This window comes from Piliocolobus tephrosceles, chromosome 8 (assembly GCF_002776525.5).
Source record: "Piliocolobus tephrosceles isolate RC106 chromosome 8, ASM277652v3, whole genome shotgun sequence".
Lineage (NCBI taxonomy): Eukaryota > Metazoa > Chordata > Mammalia > Primates > Cercopithecidae > Piliocolobus > Piliocolobus tephrosceles.
The window spans coordinates 38,677,823-38,702,948 of record NC_045441.1 but is presented as its reverse complement, the minus strand read 5'-3'; the positions used below and the strand labels follow the sequence as shown (position 1 = coordinate 38,702,948).

The window sequence follows — 25,126 nt, the reverse complement described above, 5'->3', positions numbered from 1 at the left end:
CAGACCAAAGCGGTTGAAAATGTCACTCCTTTGGTCTCATTCTGAAACACTAAACTTAAAATATATAAATGTTAAGATCAACAGAATCACCAGCCAATCCCATCCCATCCCATTGACATTATTCTGACTCAGAAGTTGTACACATCATCCACATCAGCTAGTGACGATAGGTCAAGAATGAGAAAGAAAGTAAAACTGATCTCTGAGGTAATCAACCAGAAGAGAAGCAAAAAACCCTTGACCTAAAATTCATGCATTTACTCATGGGCAAGTCCCTCATACGCTCTTGGCACTTACACACACTCGCTTTATGCACAGTTGTAAAAATGATTAAATAGTTCTTTCTTATTGTAATTCCCAGCAGATTAAACGTAGCAAATTAGAATGCAGAGGAAGAGACAGATAATACTATCCAAACAGGTAAGAGAATTCAAAGCCAGGATCATTCAGGGTGCAGCTATTAGCTCTGTATGCACAATGACTTCTCAGAAGTGAGGTTCAGGACCTATGGGCAGGGAAACACAAGTGTACTTTCTGGCCGAAACAGGACTACACAGTTGAAATCTGGACTGTTGTGGAAATTCTAGAAGTCAATTTCTCTGCTGCATTGGAGACAACAAAAATGTTTGCTGAAGGAATGAATAAGAAAACTAATAAACTGATACTACAATATTCTCTCCTTAAGGAGTTTATAATTTACTCTGTGTGCCCACAAATTATCTTCCTGTAATGCCAGAGTTAGTATTTAGGATAGTACTTTTGAGCTAAGAAGAAAAGACTAAAGTGTTTTCAAGAAAGTCTTTGAAGAATCTTGGCATGGGGGCAGGAGGTATTGTTAGTAGGTTCTAGGAAGACTCCTTATCCAAAAGTGTTAAAACACACAAGAAATAAAATGGGGTAGGCTTGAGTAGTTTAGAAAATTTAGTCTTGAAATCCTCCCTCCCCTAAATGCTGGATTAAGGTAATACTGGCCGAGACAGCCTCCAAATGTGTGAGCAGGAGTGTGAGGCCTGGCATAGCCTCAGATAGTGCAGCGGCTCTAGAAAAATCTTTGTCCCAATGAAGGGCTCACTGGCCAGCTAGCTGAATGATTTCATACATGATTGGGGCAGCACATTTTACCTCACATATCCATTTCTGAGCAAAGATATTGTTGATTTGATTGCAACTAGGTTCAAAGTGCATAAATCTCAGGTGGGGTAAATGAGGTTGGTGTGACTGCTTCCAGGGTCCTGCTGCCGGGAAAGTAGATATGGAGGAAACACAGAACATTCTGAGATGAAAAACAGGAAATGGGTGAATTCAGTGCCCCTTCTGGGAAATGATGAAATGAAATATGTTTTAACTTTAAGGTGTAATCATGCAAAACTTAGTTTATCAAGGTTACTAAGACATATGATTTTACATTAAGATAAGCGACTTTTTAAAATTAAAAAACCCAATTTACATAATGGTTAAATCTACTCCCAATATCATAAAAATATAATGGTTACATCCACACCCCCACTCCCCATATTATGAAAACTACATTAAAAAAGAGAGAGTATGTAACGAACAATTGAGATGTGATAAATGTTTCGGTGATCTTAGATCAAAACTTATGAAGTCTATAGTTAATTGGCTTCTACTATTTTATTCTGAGACGTAACACATGAACTGAATTAAACAATTAAGAGTTACTGTGTTAAAATATAAACCTCTTTTGCTAGAATGCATAGCTAGTATTTAAACGCAGTTCTTAAATTGGTAAATACAGAAAACAGAAGCACACTTGGCTCCCTGGGTCCTTGGCCCCAGTGCAGCTGAATGTGAGACTGCCTTTGAGTCAACCTGGGCAAGCCAGCATGCAGGGATAAAGCGCTACCAGAGCCCAGCTTGCTCCGCGATTTCTTTCACAGATTGACACCCGGCAGTTGTACAAATCGTACCAAAGATCTACATTTATGAGTAACCAATGCAAATGAGAGGGAATGAAAGAACAGAAATGATGGGAAATCTAACAGCATAAATATGTTCACAGTTCAGTGACACATTTCTAACAGTTAAGCACAAGGCAGAATTATCTGTGCACGAGGTGAGGTTGTCGTTAGAGTCCACTGGTGTAACGTGCCATCAGAACCCAATTTATCCTCGCTCATCTGCCTGCCTCGGAATCCTGCCCCAGGATTCTCTACCCAGCTGCAGAGTCACCTGCAGCAAACTCTCTTTCAAAATTAGTGGGGAGGGCATGGGTTACGGGTGGGTTCAGAAATGCTACCCGTTCAGTTCACTAAATTCCCAGATGGGCCCTGAAAACCAAATTTAGCACCTGCACCGTGAAAGCCAAACGTGACTGGAAACAGTGCTGAGGGGAACATCTGTACAGGCTTCTTGAGAAACAGAGTCAGGGACCAGCCTCTGGAGCTGGGCTCCACCTCAAAGAGGGAATGTGCAGACCCTGTGGGTGATGGGTTCAGGCCTGCATCCCAGGATGTCAAACTATCGTACCTCCAAGGATACAGCATCAACATGCGCTGGTCAGAGAGGGGGCAGCCAGCTCCAGGCCTCCCAGCAGACGGTGGTGGCCATGGGATTCAAGCCCAGCCTGCAAGGCCCACCCCAGGGCTGCCCCACCTCCCTACGTCCTGCTGCCTTCTTCCCATGTCTCATGAGACACCTCTGCTGATGTGGGGATAACTTCATATGTTTCTCAGAGCTTCTTACATCTAACTTTGGAATTTTCAAACCTACAGCTTTCTGAATGAATTTATAAAGTGAGTAAGACACTCTGTCTTGTTTCCAAAGCTTTGACTGAAACTTTGCATGGAGGGAGTTCATAGGTTCCAGACTTATTTTTCATAGACCCAATAACATGTTTTAAAACATAAGCACTAATGCCCTCAATGTGACAGGGTTTTCACCAGGATGATACTTGCTGTAAGAGTTACTGATAAAAGGCAATAGAATAAATGGTTCAAACTAGCTATCATTTTGGGGTAAGCTACCCCAGTGACTCCTCACCCATTCCCCATCACCCCCATGCCCACTCAGCTTATAGACTGGGTGGCTGTTACTGCCTGCAGGACAGACTTCTGGAAGGCCTCCCTGCTGCCAGCCCTCTCCACAGGGTCTGTCCCCTTGGCCCACGATACACCAAAGCCGGCGGTTGGGCTTCCATGCTACACCTGCTCTTCCTTGGTCCATGTTTTGTTCCCACTCCCTGTTCCTTTTTCCCATCCATCTCTTCTAAAATCCTACCCATTCTTGTAGGTACACAATACATGTCCTGCCTTCTAAAAATTCCATGCGCTTCTCATCAAAGCCGATTTCTCTTCTTGCTTATTTTATAAATGCTACCCCCTTAGAAAGACTCAGGCCATTTCTTATTCATCCTCTTTACTCCTCATTACACACTCAACAAATACTTCACAAGAGAAACTAGACTGCATAGTAGCTATCACAGTCAGATTTCCCTACCAGTTTACCAGTGCTATTCAGAACACAACACCAACATGTCTCAGTATGTTCTTCAGCTAATAGTTGATCTTTTGGTGGCAACAAAGGCCATGAACACACAGGCCAACACTAGACAGTGGTAATGACTTAAGACCTAAAGAGCAAAAGATTTAGAATCAGAAGATGTGGGTTCATACCAGTTGTGTGACGGGAAGATCAGTTCATTAACCTCCATTCATGTTATAAACTGGCTGACCCCATGACCAAGCAGGAGGCTGGCGATGCTAAGTAGTGCCTGCCACCTCGAGGCCATGCTGGAGACTGGGCATGTGCCAGGGACCTTCCTCATCTGTGAAGCAGAGAGAGGGCCATGCCTGTCCATGACAAGGACCAAATAACATAAACTGCCCCATGACCACTGCAGCCTGTCTCCTTTGTTGAAGGACAACTCTCCTTAGCATTTGTAGTGCATGGTTCTGGTGCATTTTATTCAATGAGTGGGTGCATTGCTGTGCAAAATAACAAACCACTTACTGAGATTGCTCTGCCATGACCATCTCAATGCTGCCTTGTTTGTTTATTTTTCAACATGTCCATTTTCAGAAGAGTTGCTGACTTAACCACATCTGGCACGGTGGTTCACTTTGTTCATTCTCAAAACAAAATGGCGGCCCGTCTCATTGTTCAAGTGGGCAGGGCCTCTGCAGTGGCTGTGGATGATGTCCAGGGTCTCAAAACTATTATGTTCTTGCTCTCCTCTTGGTCTCAAAGCAATGAGAAAGCAGCATCTTAAGGAGGTGTTTTACCTCAAAGAATGTCCCCAAAATAACTGTTTCTCCTAGAACATAGCTCACACTCATCCATTTCCTTTTGGAGGTGAGAATTCTGCTAACAGCCAACGTGTGGGGCATCTTACAAAATCAATAATCAACAAACGCCCCTCTCCTTCTCCTTCTTCCTCAGCTAGGACTAACATGGATTCTGGAAGAGCCAGATATGTCATGTCCAGAGGCAGCAATTTAAGACTTCAAAGAATTTATTTTTCTGACAAACTTAAAAAATGAATTTCTTTCACTACCTAACAATTATGCAGTATGGCTGACTGATGGGATATCAAAGGAGATTTCTCTCAAAAAAGGAATTCTCTTGGAAATGTCCCTGGCATATCAGAGGGAAAACCTGGGATTTTCTTTAGTCTTTCTAAATAAACAAAAGTGCATACTTCACACTTTGGTTACACTAAAATCTCCCTTTGTCCCCTGCATGGCCCCCTGCTCTGTGGTCCCCTCTGTGTACCTTGCAATGTGGGCCTCCTTGGTGTGAGTCGGGGAAATGGGATGGGTGTCCATCTGCAGTACAGCTTGGTTCAATGCAAACACGAGGGTTGCAGAGAGCGTCACAAAAAGCCATCTGCATACCTATTCTCATGAAGCACACTTTCTCCCTGGTTTCCCTTTCACTTAAGCTTTCTAAGAAATCTTTCCGTATCGATGGTAATCCTCTTGCCCTTGAGTGACTTGTGGAATCATGTGACACGGGTCAAACATGTAAACTGAACTCCAGGAATTCTGGATTTCTGGAGAGGACTGATTTGTTTAAAGGTGATATTTCTACTCACGAAAATAAAAACGAAATTCAATTAAAAATTGGATGGACAAAGCTACGTTTAAGACTAGAGTCAATGGATAAAGTAAAGTAGAAGTCAAGGAGAGCTCCTGGGGAGACAGTGGCATGTTTCCCTGCTTGTGCTCAGATGCATCGTGGGATTTCTGCCCACTTTAGACAACTCGCAAAAACTTGGTTTCCAGTCGTTTAAAGAGTATGACTTTGACTTCAAGCTTGGTTCACTGACAAACCATCATAAACTGTTTCTCCTTCTGTGACTGCTTGTGCAGACAGGGAGCCCAGGGATCTCAGAGTCTCTAGGATTTGATTCTTATCAGGGATCAGACCAGGAAGCATCCCTAGCAGCTCAGGTATGCTAACTTTATCTTTTTCTATTATTATTTTTAACAGATTATTAGGCTGTTTTCAAAAAAGACTCTTTTTAACTAGGCATCTTATGGAGCTGTGGAAATAGCATCTCAAGGGCAGGAATGCTGTCTTATTTATCACTCTCCCTGTAACTAGCACATACAGTATTTCCAAAAGATCTTAACAGGCTGAAATGAAACACACTGAACCAAATGAGATAACGATAATTGCCAGATCCTACCCTTCCCTCCAAATATCAAAGGCACAAATACAAGATGTGGGAAATAATGTCTTCAGGGCTGTTCCTGAGAAACTGACTCATGAGTTCTCAGTTGACAGTTAACATGGGTCATGGCTGCAAAGATCTGAACACGATTTTATATGTGCACATGTGCCCTATTAGGAGGAGCAAGGAAGGTGTTATTCCTGCTCAGCTCTCTGCCCCTCAGAACTGGAATAGTAAATAAAGTTGGGAAGCATGGAAAATGAGTTTAATATGCCATGCTTTCTCAGACTAGTGGCAGTTAAGTCGTGTGAAATTACACAGTTAGCTTTGGCAAACTGTTTCCCATTACACCCTGAGGTGGGAGGTAGACTTACATGCAGGAGAACTCCTTTTGAGGCAGGGACTGGGATTTCTTTTTCATTCTGCATTCCCTGGCAAGGCCAGGAAGGCCCTTTGGGTGCAATGTTCTAGGAAGGACTAGGGCACATTGAAGAATGCCAGGGAAGAGTGAGACCAGCAAGAAGAAGCAAGGCAAAGGCATCACGGTGTTTATTTCATTATATTCTGAGGAAATCAACACACTTTAGACAGGAGAACGGGCTATTTAGAGGGCCTTGTAGAGCTGTTGTCAATGATTTGAAGGGCTGAACTGCTTGAGAGAAGAGAAAGTAGTTACACTGCAGACATCTGCAGGGCTGGCTTTAGAGAGAAGCAGATTTAGTGCAGGGCTTTTGTAACGATCAGTGCTTCCCTTAACCTACAGTGGGCTGCCTCCTGAGGGGTCTCAATAGGCGAGGTGATCACCTGTTAAGGATGCTCAGGAAGAACTCATGCACTGGGGCCTGATGATCTCTTGACAGCCTTCCATCTAGTATGTTTTATGGGACTGGGGATCTCTGTGCACAGCAGCAACATAACATTGTTGAAACACACTGTGCACCTGGTTAGCTCTGTGGGCAGTGGGGGTGGGATGGAGGCGTCTGCACTAGCATCTCTTCTAAATTTCCATCTGTTTCATGCACATGCAGACAGAAGCTACTGCTCCTCTTTCCACTAGGAGAACAGTCAGACTGTATCAGTGCAACCCACAAAAGCAGCGATGGACTTCAATGCATCAAGCTAAATATTTTCACGAAGTGTTTTAACTGAACCAGATGTTCAAACCAGGCAGAACTGCTTGTGGGACGAGAACATAGATTATTCTGTATTTCACTTCTATCTTTTACCTTTTTTTTTCTTTCTGCCAAGCTGCATCCATCTTTTCTTGCACCAGAAGGCAAATTCTTTGGCCCCATGAATCTCATCTTTCCGGTTCACCCCTCTGCCTAGCAGAGTGCCTGGGCCACAGCAGACATTTAACATGCATCTGTCTCATTAGTTGATTCTCCAAAGACGGCTCAATTTCCACCTCCCAGGGGATCCCATGTGTTCTAGAGTGCTGTTACCACTCAAAACCTGAGCTCCAAACCTAGAGTGTGGTGCGAGGCTTCCCTTTAGGTCTCTGAAGTTTGTTTAGCTCCACAAGGGAACTAGGTCTTATGTACCTCTGATTTGCCATGATCTTCAGTCTAACATCTTGTTAACTGATTCAGTTTGTGCTTTGGAGACAATATGATTCTGAGTAATAGGTTAATAAGCCTGCAGATTTCTCTATGGTTTTTAAGACTAAATAGGATAAAACAAATTCATAGAATACACCCATGAATATTTTAGTAAGGTGGTAATTCGGTGTGGGATGTACTAATAATTTCTGAGATCCCTGGATGCCATCAATTCGGATTATTTATACCCTAAGGGCTGGGAGGAGACCAGAGGGTGTGACCTTCACAGGCTCCAGACTTCTAAGAATATTTTAATTATATAGCAAAGCTTAAAATATTCATTCCTCTTATTTTTCCCATCTATTAGGTTGATGTAAAAGTAACTGTGGTTTTTGCTATTACTTTTAATTAGGTTGGTGCAAAAGCAATTGTGGTTTTTGCTATTACTTTTAATGGCAAAAACCACAATTACTTTTGCACCAACCTAATACATTTGATTTAAATTTTTAGATGACACATTTTATTTTTTTGCCCTCATCTGTGTAAGCACTGCTCCTTTCCCTTTTAAGTATTTTCATCTCTTACTTAAAATGCTGTTTCCTGACTTCCAATTCCAACTAAGATGATTTTCTATTTCTAAAGCCTATCTCATAAAAAGGTATCATCACAATACACTGAATTTAGTGTTTCTGTAAGTCAAGATGTCAATTATGCTCCTACTTTTAACACCGCATTGTGTTACGTGATCGTGAAGCAATTCAAGTAGATGTAGTACCTGCCTGCAAGAATCTTGCAACCTACCTGCACACGAGGTACAAAATAACTGGAGTATAACAGTGCATACACGTTTGTACTTTTAGCACTGATTCAGAGGAGTGGAATAATTCTAGATGTGCTCAGATGAACTTAGGCAAATAGTTTGGAAGTTGTAAAATGTGTTTCCCAAAGCACAAAAGATAAAGAGGTGAAATGTGGATGACTTGCCCTGCGGGTTGGTGATATGTGAAGAGAAGGAACCTGGCTTAGAAACACTGCTGAAAGACTTCATAAAGGCGTCTTTGGAAGGGACAAAGAAGTGAAGGCAGAGAACATCAACGGATGTGGCCTTGGCATCTACACATGAGGACAGTCACACACCAGACACAAGGCAAAAGGTGCATCCTTTCTGACCCAGTCATGCAGATTAATGAGTTTTTGAAATATACTTTATATATCATATATTTAGGAAAAAACATGATTTCATCCAATGTATTTTGCAGATGAAGAAAGAGGAGGTAGGCCTGCCCCACACATCCCGATTCTGGTAAGGCAGAGAACTGAAGCTTAAACCCAGGACTTCTGATTCGAAATCTTTTACAACAAGCTGGGCTCATCTTCTGGAGGTTTTTTGGGGGTTGGGGTAAAAAAAGGTGGGTAAATTTATAAGTCAGCTCAGAAAGCAATTCTCAGGACTTCACAATTAAGCCTTATTTGTGAACAAAAAAACAGCATTCGGCAGGTTAGGTTAGCACTTGATTCAAAGGTCTAGGTTCTAAAAGGATTTTGGACTATTTCTAAAAGGAAAATAAAACCCAGACTCAGATACACAAAAGCAAGTGCTTGGGTCTCTGAAGGTAATCAAAATAGGGAGCTGCAAAATAAATGTGAGTGATGAAAAAAAAGTGGACCCTCAACGTCAGGTCTTCTAGGCACGTGTGCTGGTGCATCAGGCCTTCAGCCCGTCGCTGCTGCACTGTATTACACTCTAGGTACACTCAAAGACATGAGATGACCATAGCTAGTTACAGCAACATTGTAACCACAGCGTGTCTTCTCCTGGCACAAGCCTCTTGTACAAAGAAGTAGTTCTCCTTGTCCATAAATCTCAAACCAGGAAATCCCTAATTCATTTAATGAGAAGGAAAATGCAAGAGATTTGTATAGTTTTGTCTTTTCCAGTTACTCCCAGCTGTACCATTATTTTAGGTTACCTATCACACAGGATGGTGTGCCTGATGGTGCACACTGGCAGCCTTTTATCTATGTCTCATAGAAAAGTTTACTCCTGGGAAAAACAATTTGGTCACTAGTCTTTGGACCTAAGGAACAGAATCTTGAAATCATACTCATGATCAAATGTTGAAAGGAAGAAAGGGAGGGAGAAAAGAAGAGAGGAAGGAAGGAGGGATGGAGGAAAGGGAAAGAAAGAAAAGAAGGAAGGAAGGGAGGGAGGGGAGGGGAAGTGAAGGGAGGGAGGAGGGAAGGAGGGGAAGGGAAGGGAGGAAGGGTGGAGAGGGAGGGAAGGAAGGAAGGAAGGAAGAAAAGAAGGGAGGGAGGGAGGGAAAGAAAGGAAAGAAGGAAGGAAAGGAGAAAGAGAAAGGAGGAAAATGAAAAAGAAAAAGGAAGAAAGGAAGGAAGGAAGAAGAAAGACAGGAAGGAAGGAAAAAGGAGGAAAGAAACAAAAGGATAAGCAAACAAGAAAGGTCAAAAGACAGTAACGGCCCAATCAAAGCTTCCATGATGAATCTGTGCCTTTTTGGATCATGGTGTACTCAGGAAATGCAGCCGCCACAGGAGCACACGCTGTCTCCTGAACTGCAGGAAGAGCAGCGGTTAGCAGCAGGAGGTGTCCCTTACACAGGAAGGCTGGGGTCTGGGCTGCACACTGCGGGCAGATTCACATGCCAGGGTGGCCCCGCTTGGGCTGTGAGAACATGGATGCCAAGGTGGAACTGCTTTCTCAGGCTGCAGGCAGGCAGCTTGCTGCCTCTCTTTCTCTCTTTGAAAAAAAAAAAAAAAAGCCTTTCCTTCACCACCTCTCCTCGGTTGCTTCATCAGGTTGCAAAAGCATCTCTTAGGAGGTATCAAGAGGCATTACTCTCCACAATTTTTGCAAAACAATTCCATAGGTGTGATGGTGTCTGCCTTTGCAGCTTAGTTTACTTACAGCCTGTCAAGGGCGTTCTTGGGGAACCTGCCTCATGTCTATAAAGCAGCTACCTCATTTCAAAAATTTAAAGAGGACTTCCCAACTTAAAAAAGTTACCATAGAGTATATGGGAATACAATGAAGGCATGAAGACAAAAAACATTTAATACAGCTACTTAGCTTTGAAAAACTGATTTGTTTGACATGTTTACATGTCGCTGTATTCTCGTTACTTCGTACTTAACCAAAATGTCTACAAGTACAAGACCTATACTTAAAACACAGCTACATAAAATAAACTCAATTGATTTTAAAATTGAACTGAACCTAGATTTTCTTTAAGTAAAATGTGGGCAAAAAATGAAAGACTTAAAAAGCAGATGTTCACATACATTTGTGATTGAACACTGAGAAAATGTTTTGAAGAGCAAATTGATTTAAAAACTCCTTTTAGAGAGTTGATAAGTGACTAGTCTTTGGCTAACATTCAACAAGGGTTAATCTAAAAAGGTTTTTATTTGTATTTTTATTTTTTCCACAGTATAATGACACACAGTTCTCTGGAGCTTTCAAGTTCTGCCTGCCTGTCCAATAGGTAACCCCTAGCCCCATGTGACTCCTCAGCACTTGAAATGTGACCAACCCAAATTGAAATGTGTGGTGAGGATAAAAAAAAAAAAACACACGCGGGGTTTCAAAGACATAGTTCAAAAAGAGTAAAATCTTTCATTAACAATTGCTTATATTGAGTACATACTTAAATAGTATTTAAGTATACTGAATTAAGAAAATATTCAAATTAATTTCACCTGTGTCATTTTTCTTTTTTAATGTGGCTACTAAAAATAGATAAGTAAATATGCAGGTCAAATTATGCTCCCCTTGGACAGTGCTATGCTGGAATTTCTGGTTCCTATATTTCACAAATAATGTTCCACAGATGCTAGTTATCATCCATCTGTAAAACCTCTGCCCTTCAAACAATGACTGTTCAAGGTTGTTGCATCTCATAAGGCATAAAGCTGGGCTGGGTCTGTCTGCCTATGTCCTGATTAGAAAGACTCCATATTGGCCGGGCATGGTGGCTTACGCCTGTAATCCCAGCACTTTGGGAGGCTGAGGCAGGTGGATCTCCTGAAGTCAGGAGTTTGAGACCAGCCTGGTCAACATGGTGAAACCCCATCTCTATTAAAAATGCAAAAAATCAGCTGGGCATGTTGGCAGGCACCTGTAATCCCAGCTGCTTGGGAGGCTGGGACAGGAGAATCACTTAAACCCAGGAGGTGGAGGCTGCAGTGAGCCAAGATCGCACCACTGCACTCCAGCCTGGGCTGCAGAGTGAAACTCCACTTCAAAAACAAACAAACAAACAAAAAGACTCCATACCCAACATTTAAAATACATGTGCAGGCACAGGGCAAGCAGACTTTAAGGTTATATTTTTAGGAGACTTCATCAATAATAAAACATGGTTATTGAAATGGGAAAAATTAACTAACACATATAAACCTTTAACAGAAATTTTTGCACTTACAGCTACAAAGTCAAATATAAAAATCAGTGTTGAGACCATATATAAGTAGCAATAATGCTTTAAAACTGCGAGTATGCTTTAAAAATGCTTTAAAAAGCTTTACAAAGACAAAAACAACTCCATTATCATCTCAGGATGAAAGTCACTTCACTCAGATCACAGCATTCTCTACAGAATGATAATTTCACTAAGGATTACTTACACTGCAACACTAAGATTAAGTAAGGATAGCTACACCTGGTAATAGTTAATTGTCATTAAACATTATGGACAGAGTAGAAATGCTTGGGGGGCACTGGCAGATTCTTAATTTTATTGCCACCAAGTTCAACTGGAGAGCACAGAGATATTGCAAAAGCAGTCAAAATTCTGCCAGGTTCCAAGAATCATAATAAAAATGATCATATAGCTGCCTGTAGAAATATAATAATAGCCCTTTTCTCATTTCAGCAGGATTTCACTTCTAGGGTAACAGTCCTTCACTCTGAAAAAGAGAACAGCCACATCTGCCACTGGGCTCTGCCATGCAGCAAGGGGCCATGCTGGAGGCCTTCCATCGATCACACCCAACCTAGTGAGGAGTGACACCGGATGCTCAGGCCTTCACCGGAATCATCGCCTGGTGATTTCAGTGGAAATCGACAGCCTGCAGCCACATCCCCTTGAGGGAAGTACTCTCCTGGCAGCAGGCCTTGCGAAGACACACCCTAGACCTGTCTCTCTGAGATCCCGGCAGCTGAACTCACTCCTGAAACTAGGGCACTAAACGGCTCTTCAGTTAATGGAGTTACAGCAAGTGTCAGGTGCTTCAAAGCACAAAAATACAATCTCTAGCCCTTCCACAGTAGAGGTAGTTTTCTGATAGACTCCTTAGACATGCGCATATTGCTAAGCCCTTACTGAGAAAGTATCCTCAAGAAGCCACCCCTGCAGGCACAGGGAGAACTGCACAGGCCACTTCCTGGACCTGCAAACCCATCTCAGGGCTGCACTTAATCTAAGGAAGTCAACAGACATTTCTCTGCAGAAGACCAAGTTAATCACAGGAATTAAAGAATATTGCATGGGGTAATATCTTTCTGGAAAAATCATGGTAATTTAGTAACATATTACTGTAATTTTGACATCTTGCTTTACATTTAAAAATCATTCAGCCCCAAATAAAAATCATTCGGCCCCAAATAACAGCAATAGCAATAATAATATCCCATAAATAAGACACAGAATCCTTTTCTTTCTTTCTTTTTTTTTTTTTTGAGACGGAGTCTCACTCTGTCACCCAGGCTGGAGTGCAGTGGCACAATCTTGGCTCACTGCAACCCCCGCCTCCCAAATTCAAGCAATTGTTCTGCCTCAGCCTCCCGAGTAGCTGGGACTACAAGCACACACCACCACACCCGGCTGTTTTTTTTTTTTTTTTTTTTTTTTGTATTTTAGTAGAGATGGGGTTTCACCACATTGGCCAGGCTGGTCTGAAACTCCTGACCTCATCATCTGTCTGCCTGGGCCTCCCAAAGTGCTGGGATTACGTTGTAAACCACCACACCCGGCCGAATCCTTTTCTAATCATACTCCGCCAGCAACCAAACTAAATGCTAAAGATGTGTTTTGTTTAGAATATGGAGAGTCTAGTTGCTCCAACATTTCCAGTTTGTGAGGTCAACAGCAAAGAGTCATTTGGAACCAACTCTTTTGTTGGATAAATTATATGTACCCCATAGTCCTCCCCAATAGATTCACCCTTTCCTAGCTCCTCCTCCACAACACACACACACACACACACACACACACACATACACACTCACCCCCCTACCCCAAAAGAATTCCTCCTTTCAAATTTCACTGTCAAATTTCAGCTGTCAGGACAATAAAAGTGTATTTAAGCCAGTTGTGCACAGATAAACCGGCTCTCAAAAAGAAAAAGCCTTGATTTGCAGCATTCACCGATTTCTGTGGTGTAAATACTCCCAACCATGGTAGACTTCAAGCTACCAAAAGTTTACCAACAGCATGACAGATTTTCTGCATATGAGCAGTTGGCTGATTCGCGATGGCTCACTGCTCACCGGAGCACGCTTTCTGAGTTCCCTATAAGTTTCTGTTATCTCACTGATCCTAACAGGCAAAGAGTTTAAAATTGTGAGCATGTCTGCGGTAATTTGTGAAATGTAGGTTCCTGTTAGGGCCTTGAAGAAAGCTGGGCTTATCTTGTGGGAGACAGTAGCCCAGGCCCAGCCCTGCCTTGCCAGCAAGAGAGGGCTTGGTAGGGCAGCTTCCTGGCGTGGCACACTCCCCCAGAGCAAGGGCTTTCATTTAGTTTAACGGGTTCTGTGGAAACTTTTCGGGGCAATGTCAGGGCGGTACTCTGTTTAAGCCTTTCTACTTTTGCATAAAAGGAGGGGAAGCTGTTTTTTCTGGGTTATATTTACACTTCCCAAATCAGAAAATGCCCTAACCAGATAGGGGGACAGGTGGCAACTGGCAACCACAGCTCAACCCCCCGCCCCCTTTTTTTTCCCATTTCTTTCTGAAAGCCCATGTAGAAGGAAAGTTAACGAAATGTCAGTTGGTTGTTTTATACACAGAGCTAACTATTCTTTCAACACAGATGGAACAAAGCAGAAAATAAAACTGGGACCGAAAACCCGGCAACAGAAAATGTTATCTATCTCTTCTGACAGCAGTTTTAATCTAAGAATCTCTTTATTTTCTAGAAGTTGGTTCTATTTATTGAAACAATTAGGTTCAATGTGATCTTGAATTTAAGGGATCAAAATAAAATGAAGATTAACCTTGGTTTTTGTTCATAAAAATAAGCAACTTTCCATAGTTACTGTGCACCTTTGAAGACACATAGTCACCACTGCAAGCAGGGTTGAAAATGCAAGGTTTGGCTTTTTTCAACCTTTTCTGGTCCAATTTCTCTATAGATTTTTTTTTTTTTTTTAATTCACATGTCAGATTCTGGAACATTACTGTCTATATTAAAAAACCTTAACAAATCTGCCAGATTGTCCCTCTGAATTTTCAAAGCTCTTACGAGTGGGAAGTACTGAAGGAAGTGAGAATGAATGTGTCCGGGCTAACTGGTGGCTTTTCCAGCAGGGTCCTCACCTGAGAAATGTGGAGACATTTTGGGTGTCACAATCGCCATGGTACCACTTGTGATGTGGGTGGCTAAATATCCTGCAATGGGAGGGACAGTCTCACCCAAAGAAGTGCCCCCTACCCCAAATATCATTGTGCCACTGAGAAACAGTGACCTAAAATAAGATGATGAACATCAGATGCAGCCTCAAATTCCCTCTTCTCACTTTGAAAGTTCCCTCTACTGTCCTACATGCTCCATTTGCCCTCATCTTTGAGAAAGCAGTGACACATTCCATTCATTAATTCAATACCCATGTATCGGACACCAACCTACTGTAGGCTGAGGGATGCCCAGGTACTGGGGATCGCGTAGGGAGCAAATCAGAGCTGAGTCCTTCATCTATGAGTGGCGACGCTGCTGCTATAAGGCAGGGCAAGGAGCAACAGTGCTGAGAACGCTATCTTAGGGCATGTGTCCAGGATGACCTCTCTGTGTGGGGACCTCTGCACAGAGCCCTGAGGGAAGGAAGGAGAGCGCCAAGAGGAAACCTAGGGGATAGTCCAGGCCCAGGCCTAGGCCCAGCTGGTGACCCACGCCGGCCTACCCTGGGGCTGCTGGTTAGATTTTAATCCTTTCTTCTCTGCTAGCTCCCACTTACTGGCCTTCAATCACATTGAAACATTCTCCTAAAAAGACTACCCTGTAAATACCATCCCCTAGTCCTGCGACCCCCAACCCCAACCAGCTCCTTGTCTTCTTCCCTTGGTTCCTCACGCCTGCCAGCCCCCAGCTGCCGCCTCCTCTCCTGTGCCACTCCTGGTCCCACTTACATGGTTGGTTTCTGCCCCAACCCTACTCAGTTGTTTGTGGGAAACCCACTGCCAACCCCCAGACACCTCTTTCTCAGGCACTATCCTGCGCCCAGCAACTCCTCTTGCCTTTGCTAAAATCGCTGTCCTGGGCTTCCCTGCCATGTTTCTTTCTACAAATTTTACTCGGATCACACAACTCACTCTCTGTCTCCTTCTCTGCTCCTCTCTTAGACAATTAAAGGTATTTACTCCCCAGGGCCCCTGTGGTCCTGCCGTTTCATTGGCTGTCCCTCCTGAGCTGATCGTGTCCCACAGATGGAACTTGCCCTATGGCTTACATCCCTATCTTCCGGACAGTTCCGTGGCTAGACACCATCCCTAGGTCTCACGCTAACCCCTACTCTGGGTACTGTTCCCATTGCGTTCAGCAGAATCACCGTGGCCCCAGTCACCGAGGTGGACACAGCACCAACGGATGGAGCTGCCTCAAAGGGGCGAACACCATGGGGCTGCTGAGACACCGTGCCTCCCTGCCCTTCTTCCCCTCCTGAACCAAAGGCCTCCTGGCTTCTGGCTGCTGCCTGTCCCAAGGGTGAGCTATCTGACAGGTCACCTGAAGGGCTATTCCCAGGTCAGCACATTTGACGGTTCCCTTCCCAGCACTGCACCATTTATTCCTCAGCCTCAAGAGTGAGTGTGGGCCTCCTGTGCCTCTGAGCCTGCACCCGCCCCACTCCTGCCACCTCCACCCCTTCCTAAAGAAGGGGACAGCCGAGGCATGACCCGTGGTCCCCACGCACACCCCTTCACCAGCACATGCAAGCCTGTGGCAAAATGACTCGTCCCCTCCCCCTGCACCCCCCATCACCCACGCCGGGGCCAGACAAGGCTCCTCCTCCCCCAGTGCTTCCAGCTATGGGAACCACGTGGCATTTGCCAACTGAGTCTTCTCCAGGATCCAGTTTCACCAGACTGGCCACAGGCTGCACCCTGTGTTTTATCACTGAGGAATTATAAGCTTTTTGTTGGGGTCAGTGTGTCAGTGCTTCTCCCTAAAGCCACCTGCCTAACAGGAATGTCTGACATGGAGCATGCCAAAATGCAGACGATGATGATGTCAGTGCAGCTGCCCTGGACAGCTGTCTATGCTGTGTCCCCCTGGGTCAGGCTTTGCAGATATGACTGCCAGGATCGGGTCGGGGGGCGCCTTCACCTCACAATGCAGTAACAGCAGAGCCACCTGCCAGGGCCTAACAGCTAGGAATCAACAGAGCCAGGCCTACCTATCCACATGGCCTGCTCCCAGGCACAGCAAACACCCCAGTGGCTCAGCTGCCACACGCATGTGCACGCATACACCACAGACACACCACACATCCCATACACACATACACACCACATATCCCATAAACATATACCCACCACACACCACACATCCCATACACACGTACGCACCACACACATCCCATACACACATACACACCACACACCACACATCCCATACACACATACACACCACACACCACATCCCATACACACATACACACCACACATCCCATACACACAAACACACCACATATCCCATACACACATACACACCACACACCACATCCCACACACACACACACACCACACATCACACATCCCATACACACATATACACCACACACCACACATCCCATACACACATACACACCACACACCACACATCCCATACACACATACACCACACATCCCATACACATACAACACACATACATACCACACACCACATATCCCATATACACATACACATCACGCATCTCACACACATACACACCACACATCCCATACACACCGTATATCCTATACACGTACACACCACACATACGCACCACACATCCCATAAACATATACACACCACCTACCATATATCCCATACACACCACACATCCCATGCACACATGCACACCACACACACCACACATATACACCACACATCCAGTACACACATATATACCACAGCCCACACATCTTGTGCACATACACACATTACGTGCACAAACACCACACATACACACCATATATCCCATACACATATATGCACCATACACTGCACATCTGATACACACACACCACACATTATTCATCCCATACACATACACCCCATATATACAACACATGTCTCATACACACATATATACCACACACTATGCATCCCACACACCTATACACATCACATGCACACACGATACATACATACCACATACCCCATACACATATACACACTACACACCACACATCCCATACACATATACACACTACACACCACACATCCCATACACATATACAGACCACACACACATACTACACATCTCACACACATATACACACTATGCATCCCATACACATATACAGACCACACACACATACTATGCATCTCACACACATATACACACTACACATCCCATACACATATACACAGCACACACATACACTACACATCCCATTCATATACACACCACACACATACACACCCCATATACATATACACAGCATATACATATACACTCCACATACATGTACACACACCACACACATACATGCACACACAAACATGTGTCACACATACTGGTAACACACGACTACATACCTAAACATACTACATGTACACAGATGCAAGCATACACATGCCACACACAAACATACATATATATACATCACACACCACATATACCCCCCACATATGTACAGACACCTGCATACACACAACACATATACCACATGCACATATACACAAACACACACACATCAATTTCAGTTTTCCAAGGAAAGTTATTAAACTGCTGCTGCCTGATCTCACCGGTCTATTCCAAAACCGAGTACAAGCTGGTATGTGATATAGCACAAAAGTCACTTACTTTAATCTAAAATCAAAACTGTCATGAAGTTCTGTCATGATCCCTAAACATTTTGAACTACTTGACAAATTAGCAGACATAAAAATCCTACCCAAAAGGCAATCTGGAAGACTGTACATTAAAATTGACTTTGAAATGCGAAGCAATGAATCTGTTACATCATGGCCTCTCTTATCAAACATGGAAAAACTTAGAGGTGGGTAGATCATTTTGTAATGCTATATCTCATGTTTGGGAAATTTGGAAAAGGGGAGGCTTTCCAACTGGGATCATCTGGGTTTGGACATGTTTGTGCTGACAATACCTGCTGTCTTCATGAGGCATTCCAAGAGAGTGGTAGGAAATTACAAGACGAATAACACAGAATTTTCAAAATTTGCTCCATGGACCACTGAACAATAATTCAATTATGAAGGGGGCAAGGAACTAAAAAAGCAAGGTGAATAAGAATCCAAATAATATGCTTTCAGTTATTCCTCAAAGAAGAAAAAAAAAGAAAACTTGAAACCAATATTCCAGTCACTTGAAGATCGGCAAACACTTCTCGGCTTGAGACTTCTCTCACATTTGAACATGCTTGAGCTCAGCTGCAGCTAATGCTCAGATGCTGCTAGATAATATTTCTCCCCAGCTAAAATGGGGTTTATCGGTTCAGAAGAGATGCATTTCGCAGATAAAAACAACTTCCTCTAGCTGCTGATTAGATAAGCAGGCTCCGCATCCGTGCTCAAACGCCTGCTGCCCAATCTCCAATTAGACCAGAGCGGCTGCTTTCTTTCCATGGTGAAAGCTGTCCCCAGCACCACTCCTTCCCTCCCAGGCTGTACAGGACTGTTACCACCATTTGTCTACCTCCCCAGTACCGTGCTGGTCTTCTGCCTGAAACTCTAAAATGAAGGGGAGATTTGGCACCAGAATAGCCGATTAAAAAGATGGTAATCCTCTTACAATTCCCACTGCAGTCCTAGAACTCATGGCTGAGTAAAGAAATTTTTACTTCAATTGAATGAATAAAAAAGAATATTTATGCTTTTACACACTCAATCATTTGTTCTGAAGTCCAGAGGAAAAATACCTAGATTTTTTTTTTCTACTTTTTTTTTCTTTCAATTATGCTAGGGTAAATCAAATCCTGTTCAAATTATTCAACGTGAAGGACCTAAGTTGTGCTGATTCAGTTTCTATCTCTCCATGCTGCCAGGGAGCCTAGATCCTATGCCTCTGAACACCACACTGTGAGATACAAGCTGAAATAAACCACTCATGAAACCATGGCAATCTCCTCACAACTCCTGGAGTTGGCTGCTCCAGTACACAGAGCCAAAGAAGCACATTCTGGAATGTACCAAGGCACATAGAAATATACCTTATCGCCCTATATTCAAACTCATGGGTCCTCCCGCCTGAATAACTACTGCCTGAGGTTGTCCCGATTATCAAGCCAGGTAGCAAGTCATTTAGTAAGCCTTGTTCCAGGCCCATCTGGGCCTCAGTCCTTCAGCCTTCCACGGATTCAACTAACCCATCTCCGGCCGCTTACATCAATCATGGTCCCAATTCAGTCCTACAGCATTCCTGTGCCTCTGCCCTGGGTTTTTTCTTCAATTCTACTCTAAGCCCTAAATTTGCCTGTCTGCTTTCTCAGAGGTGGCCATCCCGTTTTCTAGCCTGGAATCTTTCTTCTCTGTCCTCTGGTCTTTTGCTCCTCTGTTCCACCCACCCAAATGCCTCCCCTGCTTCCTGAATTCATGGGGGAGGAATGCCCTTACTCACACCTCCAGACCTGTGTGCTTGTCAATAGAATCCTAGCAGCTGAGGACCCTTGGTTAATTTAGGACACGGAAATGTGTACAAGAGAGAAGTCAGTAACTGGCAAATATGTATGTATAAAGAAGGAGGAAAAAAATGCAAGTATTACTGAATAAGGGAAGAAAATAACTAAACTTTTGCTTTTCTCACACAAAACACTTATCTGCTCTCCAGACCCCAACCCTGACATAATTCCTAAATGAAAAACTTTTAAGAGTCCTTGCTCAAGAGTTTTCAGAAGAAGTCTTAATTCATTTTTTTACGTCTCTAGCATGTGTGGCATGGCTGACTGAGTAAATCTGGGGTTGCCTGAAGAGGTCACTGAGTGCATCCTCAGCTTTAAACAGTTTCATACACAACCACTTCAGAGAGGTGAGAGTTCTCTAGTTTTTAAAAAGACCACTTCAGAAGCTAGAGTCTCATTAAATAGACCATTCTGATGACTAAACCTCTCCTTACCAAAAGGAGAATAAAGACCACATCTCTCCTTTAAGTCTAACTTAAATTCTTCAAGCAGCACTTTAAATCCTTTGTTCCATTTTCTTCAGACCTGGAAGAAAATGGAGGCCAACTGAGGGCTGCAGGGCTGCTCTGCCCTCTGGCTCTGTCTCCTTCTCCCCAAACTTACACACAAATCTAGAATGTTCCTTCCACAGTGAATGAAGCAATGAGGTGTGAAACCATTACTTATTTATACTGGGAGTGACTCACCAATCAGTATAACCTCGCACCCTCATCATAGGGGACTGATTTCTACCATTCCCAGCAATTTGTTTATTAATATGGCTTGTTATCGTTGTTGAGAATAGATTTGCCTAACACTGAAGGATGCCAGTGGTCATAGCAGCTCATAGCTTTCCAAAAGTGTTCCTTGTCACTTTCTAAAGCAGACACCTGTGTAATCTATTATTAGCAAATAATTTCCCACTTTTTTTTTTTTTTTTTGCATCTTTTAGCCTCTCACCTTTTCTTCTTGAAATTTCAACAGTGACAGCTCGACTTGGACTTCAGTCAGGTGGCAGCCAGCACCCTTACTCTGTCCTTTAGTCTTGCCCTATTCTAACAAATTCCTCTTTTCTCTTCTGGCTGTTTTCAGTTTGCTTATTCTTTGGACCACTTTTCTTTTTTAAGTAAGAAATACCTCTTCTATCCTTGGTGCTGGTCATCTGTTCTCTCCCTTTTCGCAACTGAAGCTACAATAACTTCCTTTACCCTTCTTGTAAATCTTTGAAATTTCTATTTTGCACAAGTTGAATTTCCTTTATCGGTCCTTTTTACTTTGTGTCTTTGCTACTCTGTCTTCAACAAAGTATGTCTATATATGTTCCATCTAACCCTCAAGGCCATTCTGTGATGGGGTTCAGTTGCTACTGCCACCTTCAAAAGAGGAAACTGAGGCTCAGAGAGAAAAAGCCTTGCCAGAAGCTCCAGGCCAGGGAGGAGGGGGCTTGGACCTGTCCCTTCTGAGGTGTGCCTTACCCACAGGGCACTCTCCGCCCCTGCTGCTCACCCTGCATTTCAGCAACTCCATTTCCTCCTGCCGGCCCCACTACTTCTGTCCAGGGGAGGGCTGTCTTCTCATTTTCTGCTGTGCGCTCTTTACAGTCCTTTGCACTGATGACTTATTCCCATGGAATAATGTGATGAAATATGGCACCCAGTTTATTTCCTTTATCCACGAATTCCCCCACCTTTTTATATTGTTTCCTAATGTTCTCTACATACTTCATTTATTTAATGCTATACACTACAAATTAATGAACAGCCTGTCACCACATATGAAAGCCGGCTGGTTTCCTTCCAGAACCATCGAGGGTGGCCTCTAAACTCAGCTGTGTGAAGAGCCCTGTCTTCCCTCCATGTCTTCTTGGGCACTTCGGTCTTGTGGGATCCTCTCCCTCCCTCACTTCCTTTTCTCAAGCCTCTCCTTTGTGTGGTGCCCGGTTTGTCATGTGGGCTTTTGCATCTTTTTTGCTTTCTTTACAGTAACCCATCACTCCTGTGGCCTCTAGCCCCACTGAGGAGCATTCATCTCCCAAATCATCTCAGTGCCCATGTCACACGCTGTCCCCGCCTGTCCACAGGGCTGCATCAACTGCTATTTACAAGCTGAGCAAAGACGTTTTCTAGGGTTTTTAAATTTCACAATTCTGAAATCATATTTTCTAAACTTCATCCTGAAGGAAAAGTAGACTGAAAATCATGTCAAACATGACAAAGGGCAGGGCCAGGACCCATGGGCAAGGACAAACCCACCCCTGACTCCAAGGTGACGCCTGTGCTGGGGGCAGCTGGGACCGAGGGCAGGACTTTGAACCAAGAGACACAGCTCCGGGAACCCATCAGTAATGCCAACCACATGCTGGGTGGTCTCCCACCCAGGAAAACCCACCAACAATATGACATCCATAAGGGACAGGATACTGACACTGTTTTGAAGGCATGTGTGCTATTCTTCACTCTCCAGGAATCGGCCTGACTTTCAGTTCTCTAAAGGTGCCCCAGCCACGATGGCTCACAGCCTTTAAGGGCAGCTGCAGGGATTCCAGGGAGAGCCCATCTCTCTCTCCACAGTGACCCGAGCCGGCCTCCTCACTCTGACATCCAGGCTCTCCATTCATTTACATGGTTAATAGATCATTTCTTCTGGTTTAGTCCCTGAGCCTCTCTGTGTTCTTGGGCAGGGTGTGAGCATCTGTTTGCTCCTGTGTTAATCAGGAAGAATGGTACCCTTGGCACTGGGTGCTTCAGGGACTAAAAAAAATCAGGGAACATCACCACCCAGTGACTATTCCTGCGCCACTTTTGCAAACTTTTATCATATCTATGTGTTACTACTGACTTAATGTCTTTATTTAAACTGGTTTTTTAATTTACGTAAATGTGTTTTGAAAGGAACCCTTGTAGTGGCACAGTGTATGGTAAAACCAGTATCACTTGCAATACATAGAAGACAATCTCAGAAATAAATACATAAATTAAAAGGAAACATGATCATTTGCGTCCCAACTTTGGAAAAGCCTGAAATGATATATGTATCTTTCTTTGGTAGAACAGAGCAGGTAATCCACAAGTTCATTTCTCTTCCCCTCTACTTTCAAACATATAGTAGCCGTTTTCCAATAGTGTAAAATAGTTCATAAATATACTTGTTTTCTGGATTCATCTACACCAAATGGCTTTAGCCACCATCTTTATCTGTTTACGCCATTAACTGTGTTGCCGAGTTAAAAAAAAAAAAAAGAACCATTATACCTAGTCCACTTGGTTTCTAAGACACATAAAAAGCATACAAAATATGTTTTCTACACATGTAGATAAAATTCTCCGTTATCACATTTTCCATTATTGCATTAGGATGTCCTATAGACAGACAGTTGAGGTGATTCTCATAAGCCTGAGAATTTTACATACATGTTCCCTCCTTGGCTATGGGGGCTTATGCAGCTGACCCACATTGATCCAGTCTACCTAATTTTACCTGTATGTCCTTCATGATATTCTTTTATGCCAATAGGTGGCTTTCAGTATCACAGCTCTTTCTCTTTTTAAAGAAGAAAACAGGTATTCCAGGGAACTGTTGACTCAATAGCTCATGAGAACATGGTATAATGGAGCGAGAACTAGTCTTTGAATCAGAAATTCAGTTCAATTCTGACTGTGTCATTTGACCTTGGTTAATTCAATGAACTTCTCTCAGTCATTGGTTTCTTGAAATAAAGAGGGTGGGTGAAGTTTTCCAAACACAAACTGTCACACGTGTAAGTTGACCAGTGGATTGCAGATGGTTCCATATGCACTTTTTTATGGAAAGGGTATGTAAATGTATGCTTAGATTTTTTTTTATAACATTTAAAAATTACCATTTGTGAAACTTTCTATTTTCAGTTAAATCTGAATTTTAAGAACTAGAGATTAGAGGGATAACATAAAATGGCCAGATGTGGCTTCTTCTAACCCCAAACACTGAAGAGCACTGTTGCCAAAACACGTAAGTGTGTCATTTTCACGATCTACAATCCATAACATTTGATATTCCTGCAAGTGCAGTGAGGACAGAGGACAGTGACAGAGACACCTCCCTGGGCAGGATTGCTCCTCAACTTGGACATTTTGTGGGGTGTGTGGCTCTCATGGCCATGCTGGCCTGTGAGTGTCCATCCTCCCACACACCAGAGGACCCCCGTTCAGCCAATCTCTGTGCCATGTTTCTTATATGCCAGTTGAGGGAACACAATGGATAAAATGACTCGTATCCCTTCATCACTGTCTTGGAAAAATACAAAGAGACAAAGGTTTCACAGGCACAGAGGCCACTGGTGACCCACTTACCCACAACTCTGTCACTCTTGGAACTTTGCTGTCCTCCCGAGGTGGTGGAGAGGTCCTCGGGGATCGGCATGGGCTCATCGCCCTCATCTGGAGTATCGCTTACTGGGGGGCTTTCCTTCCCTGAAGAGAAAGAAGAAGTGTGAGTCTCGGGCAGTCATGGTCAAGGTGCCTGGGCTTCCCCCATGGCTTGGCTTGAGAGAGTGGCATGAGGAGGCAGGTATTGGGTAGAGCCAGTGCTTCTCTGCTGGGATGCATATACCTTTTTCTTTTTATATGAAAAGTCACTTCTCCCCACACAAGACAAATGAGAGAACACAGATGTGCAAAAGGGAAGAAATACAATCACCTATAATCCCAGACACTGCCACTCTTAAAATCATCTTATATACTATAAATCATATGAGGTGACATCCTTTTGTTTTTGAAAATGAACTAGCTTTTAGACATTCTCATGTACATATTTCCATACTCAGGGACATATTTCCATAATTTCATTTATAATGGGCACACTAGGATTTATTTAAGTTCTTTTCCTATTTTCGAGTTCATATTGTTTTCTGTCCT

General features: G+C 43.4%; 1 protein-coding gene across 24 annotated transcripts in view; it reads right to left on the bottom strand.

The window, feature by feature from the left end:
- The window catches only part of IKZF1 (IKAROS family zinc finger 1), a 102,966-nt gene that overhangs the window by 53,662 nt on the left and 24,178 nt on the right, over positions 1-25,126 (bottom strand). For all 24 annotated transcript variants that reach the window (XM_023232017.2, XM_023232031.2, XM_023232022.2 and 21 more), the window contains exon 3: positions 24,563-24,682. In XM_023232017.2, coding sequence (XP_023087785.1) covers positions 24,563-24,682 — 120 coding nt within the window. The remainder of the gene's footprint in view (positions 1-24,562; positions 24,683-25,126) is intronic.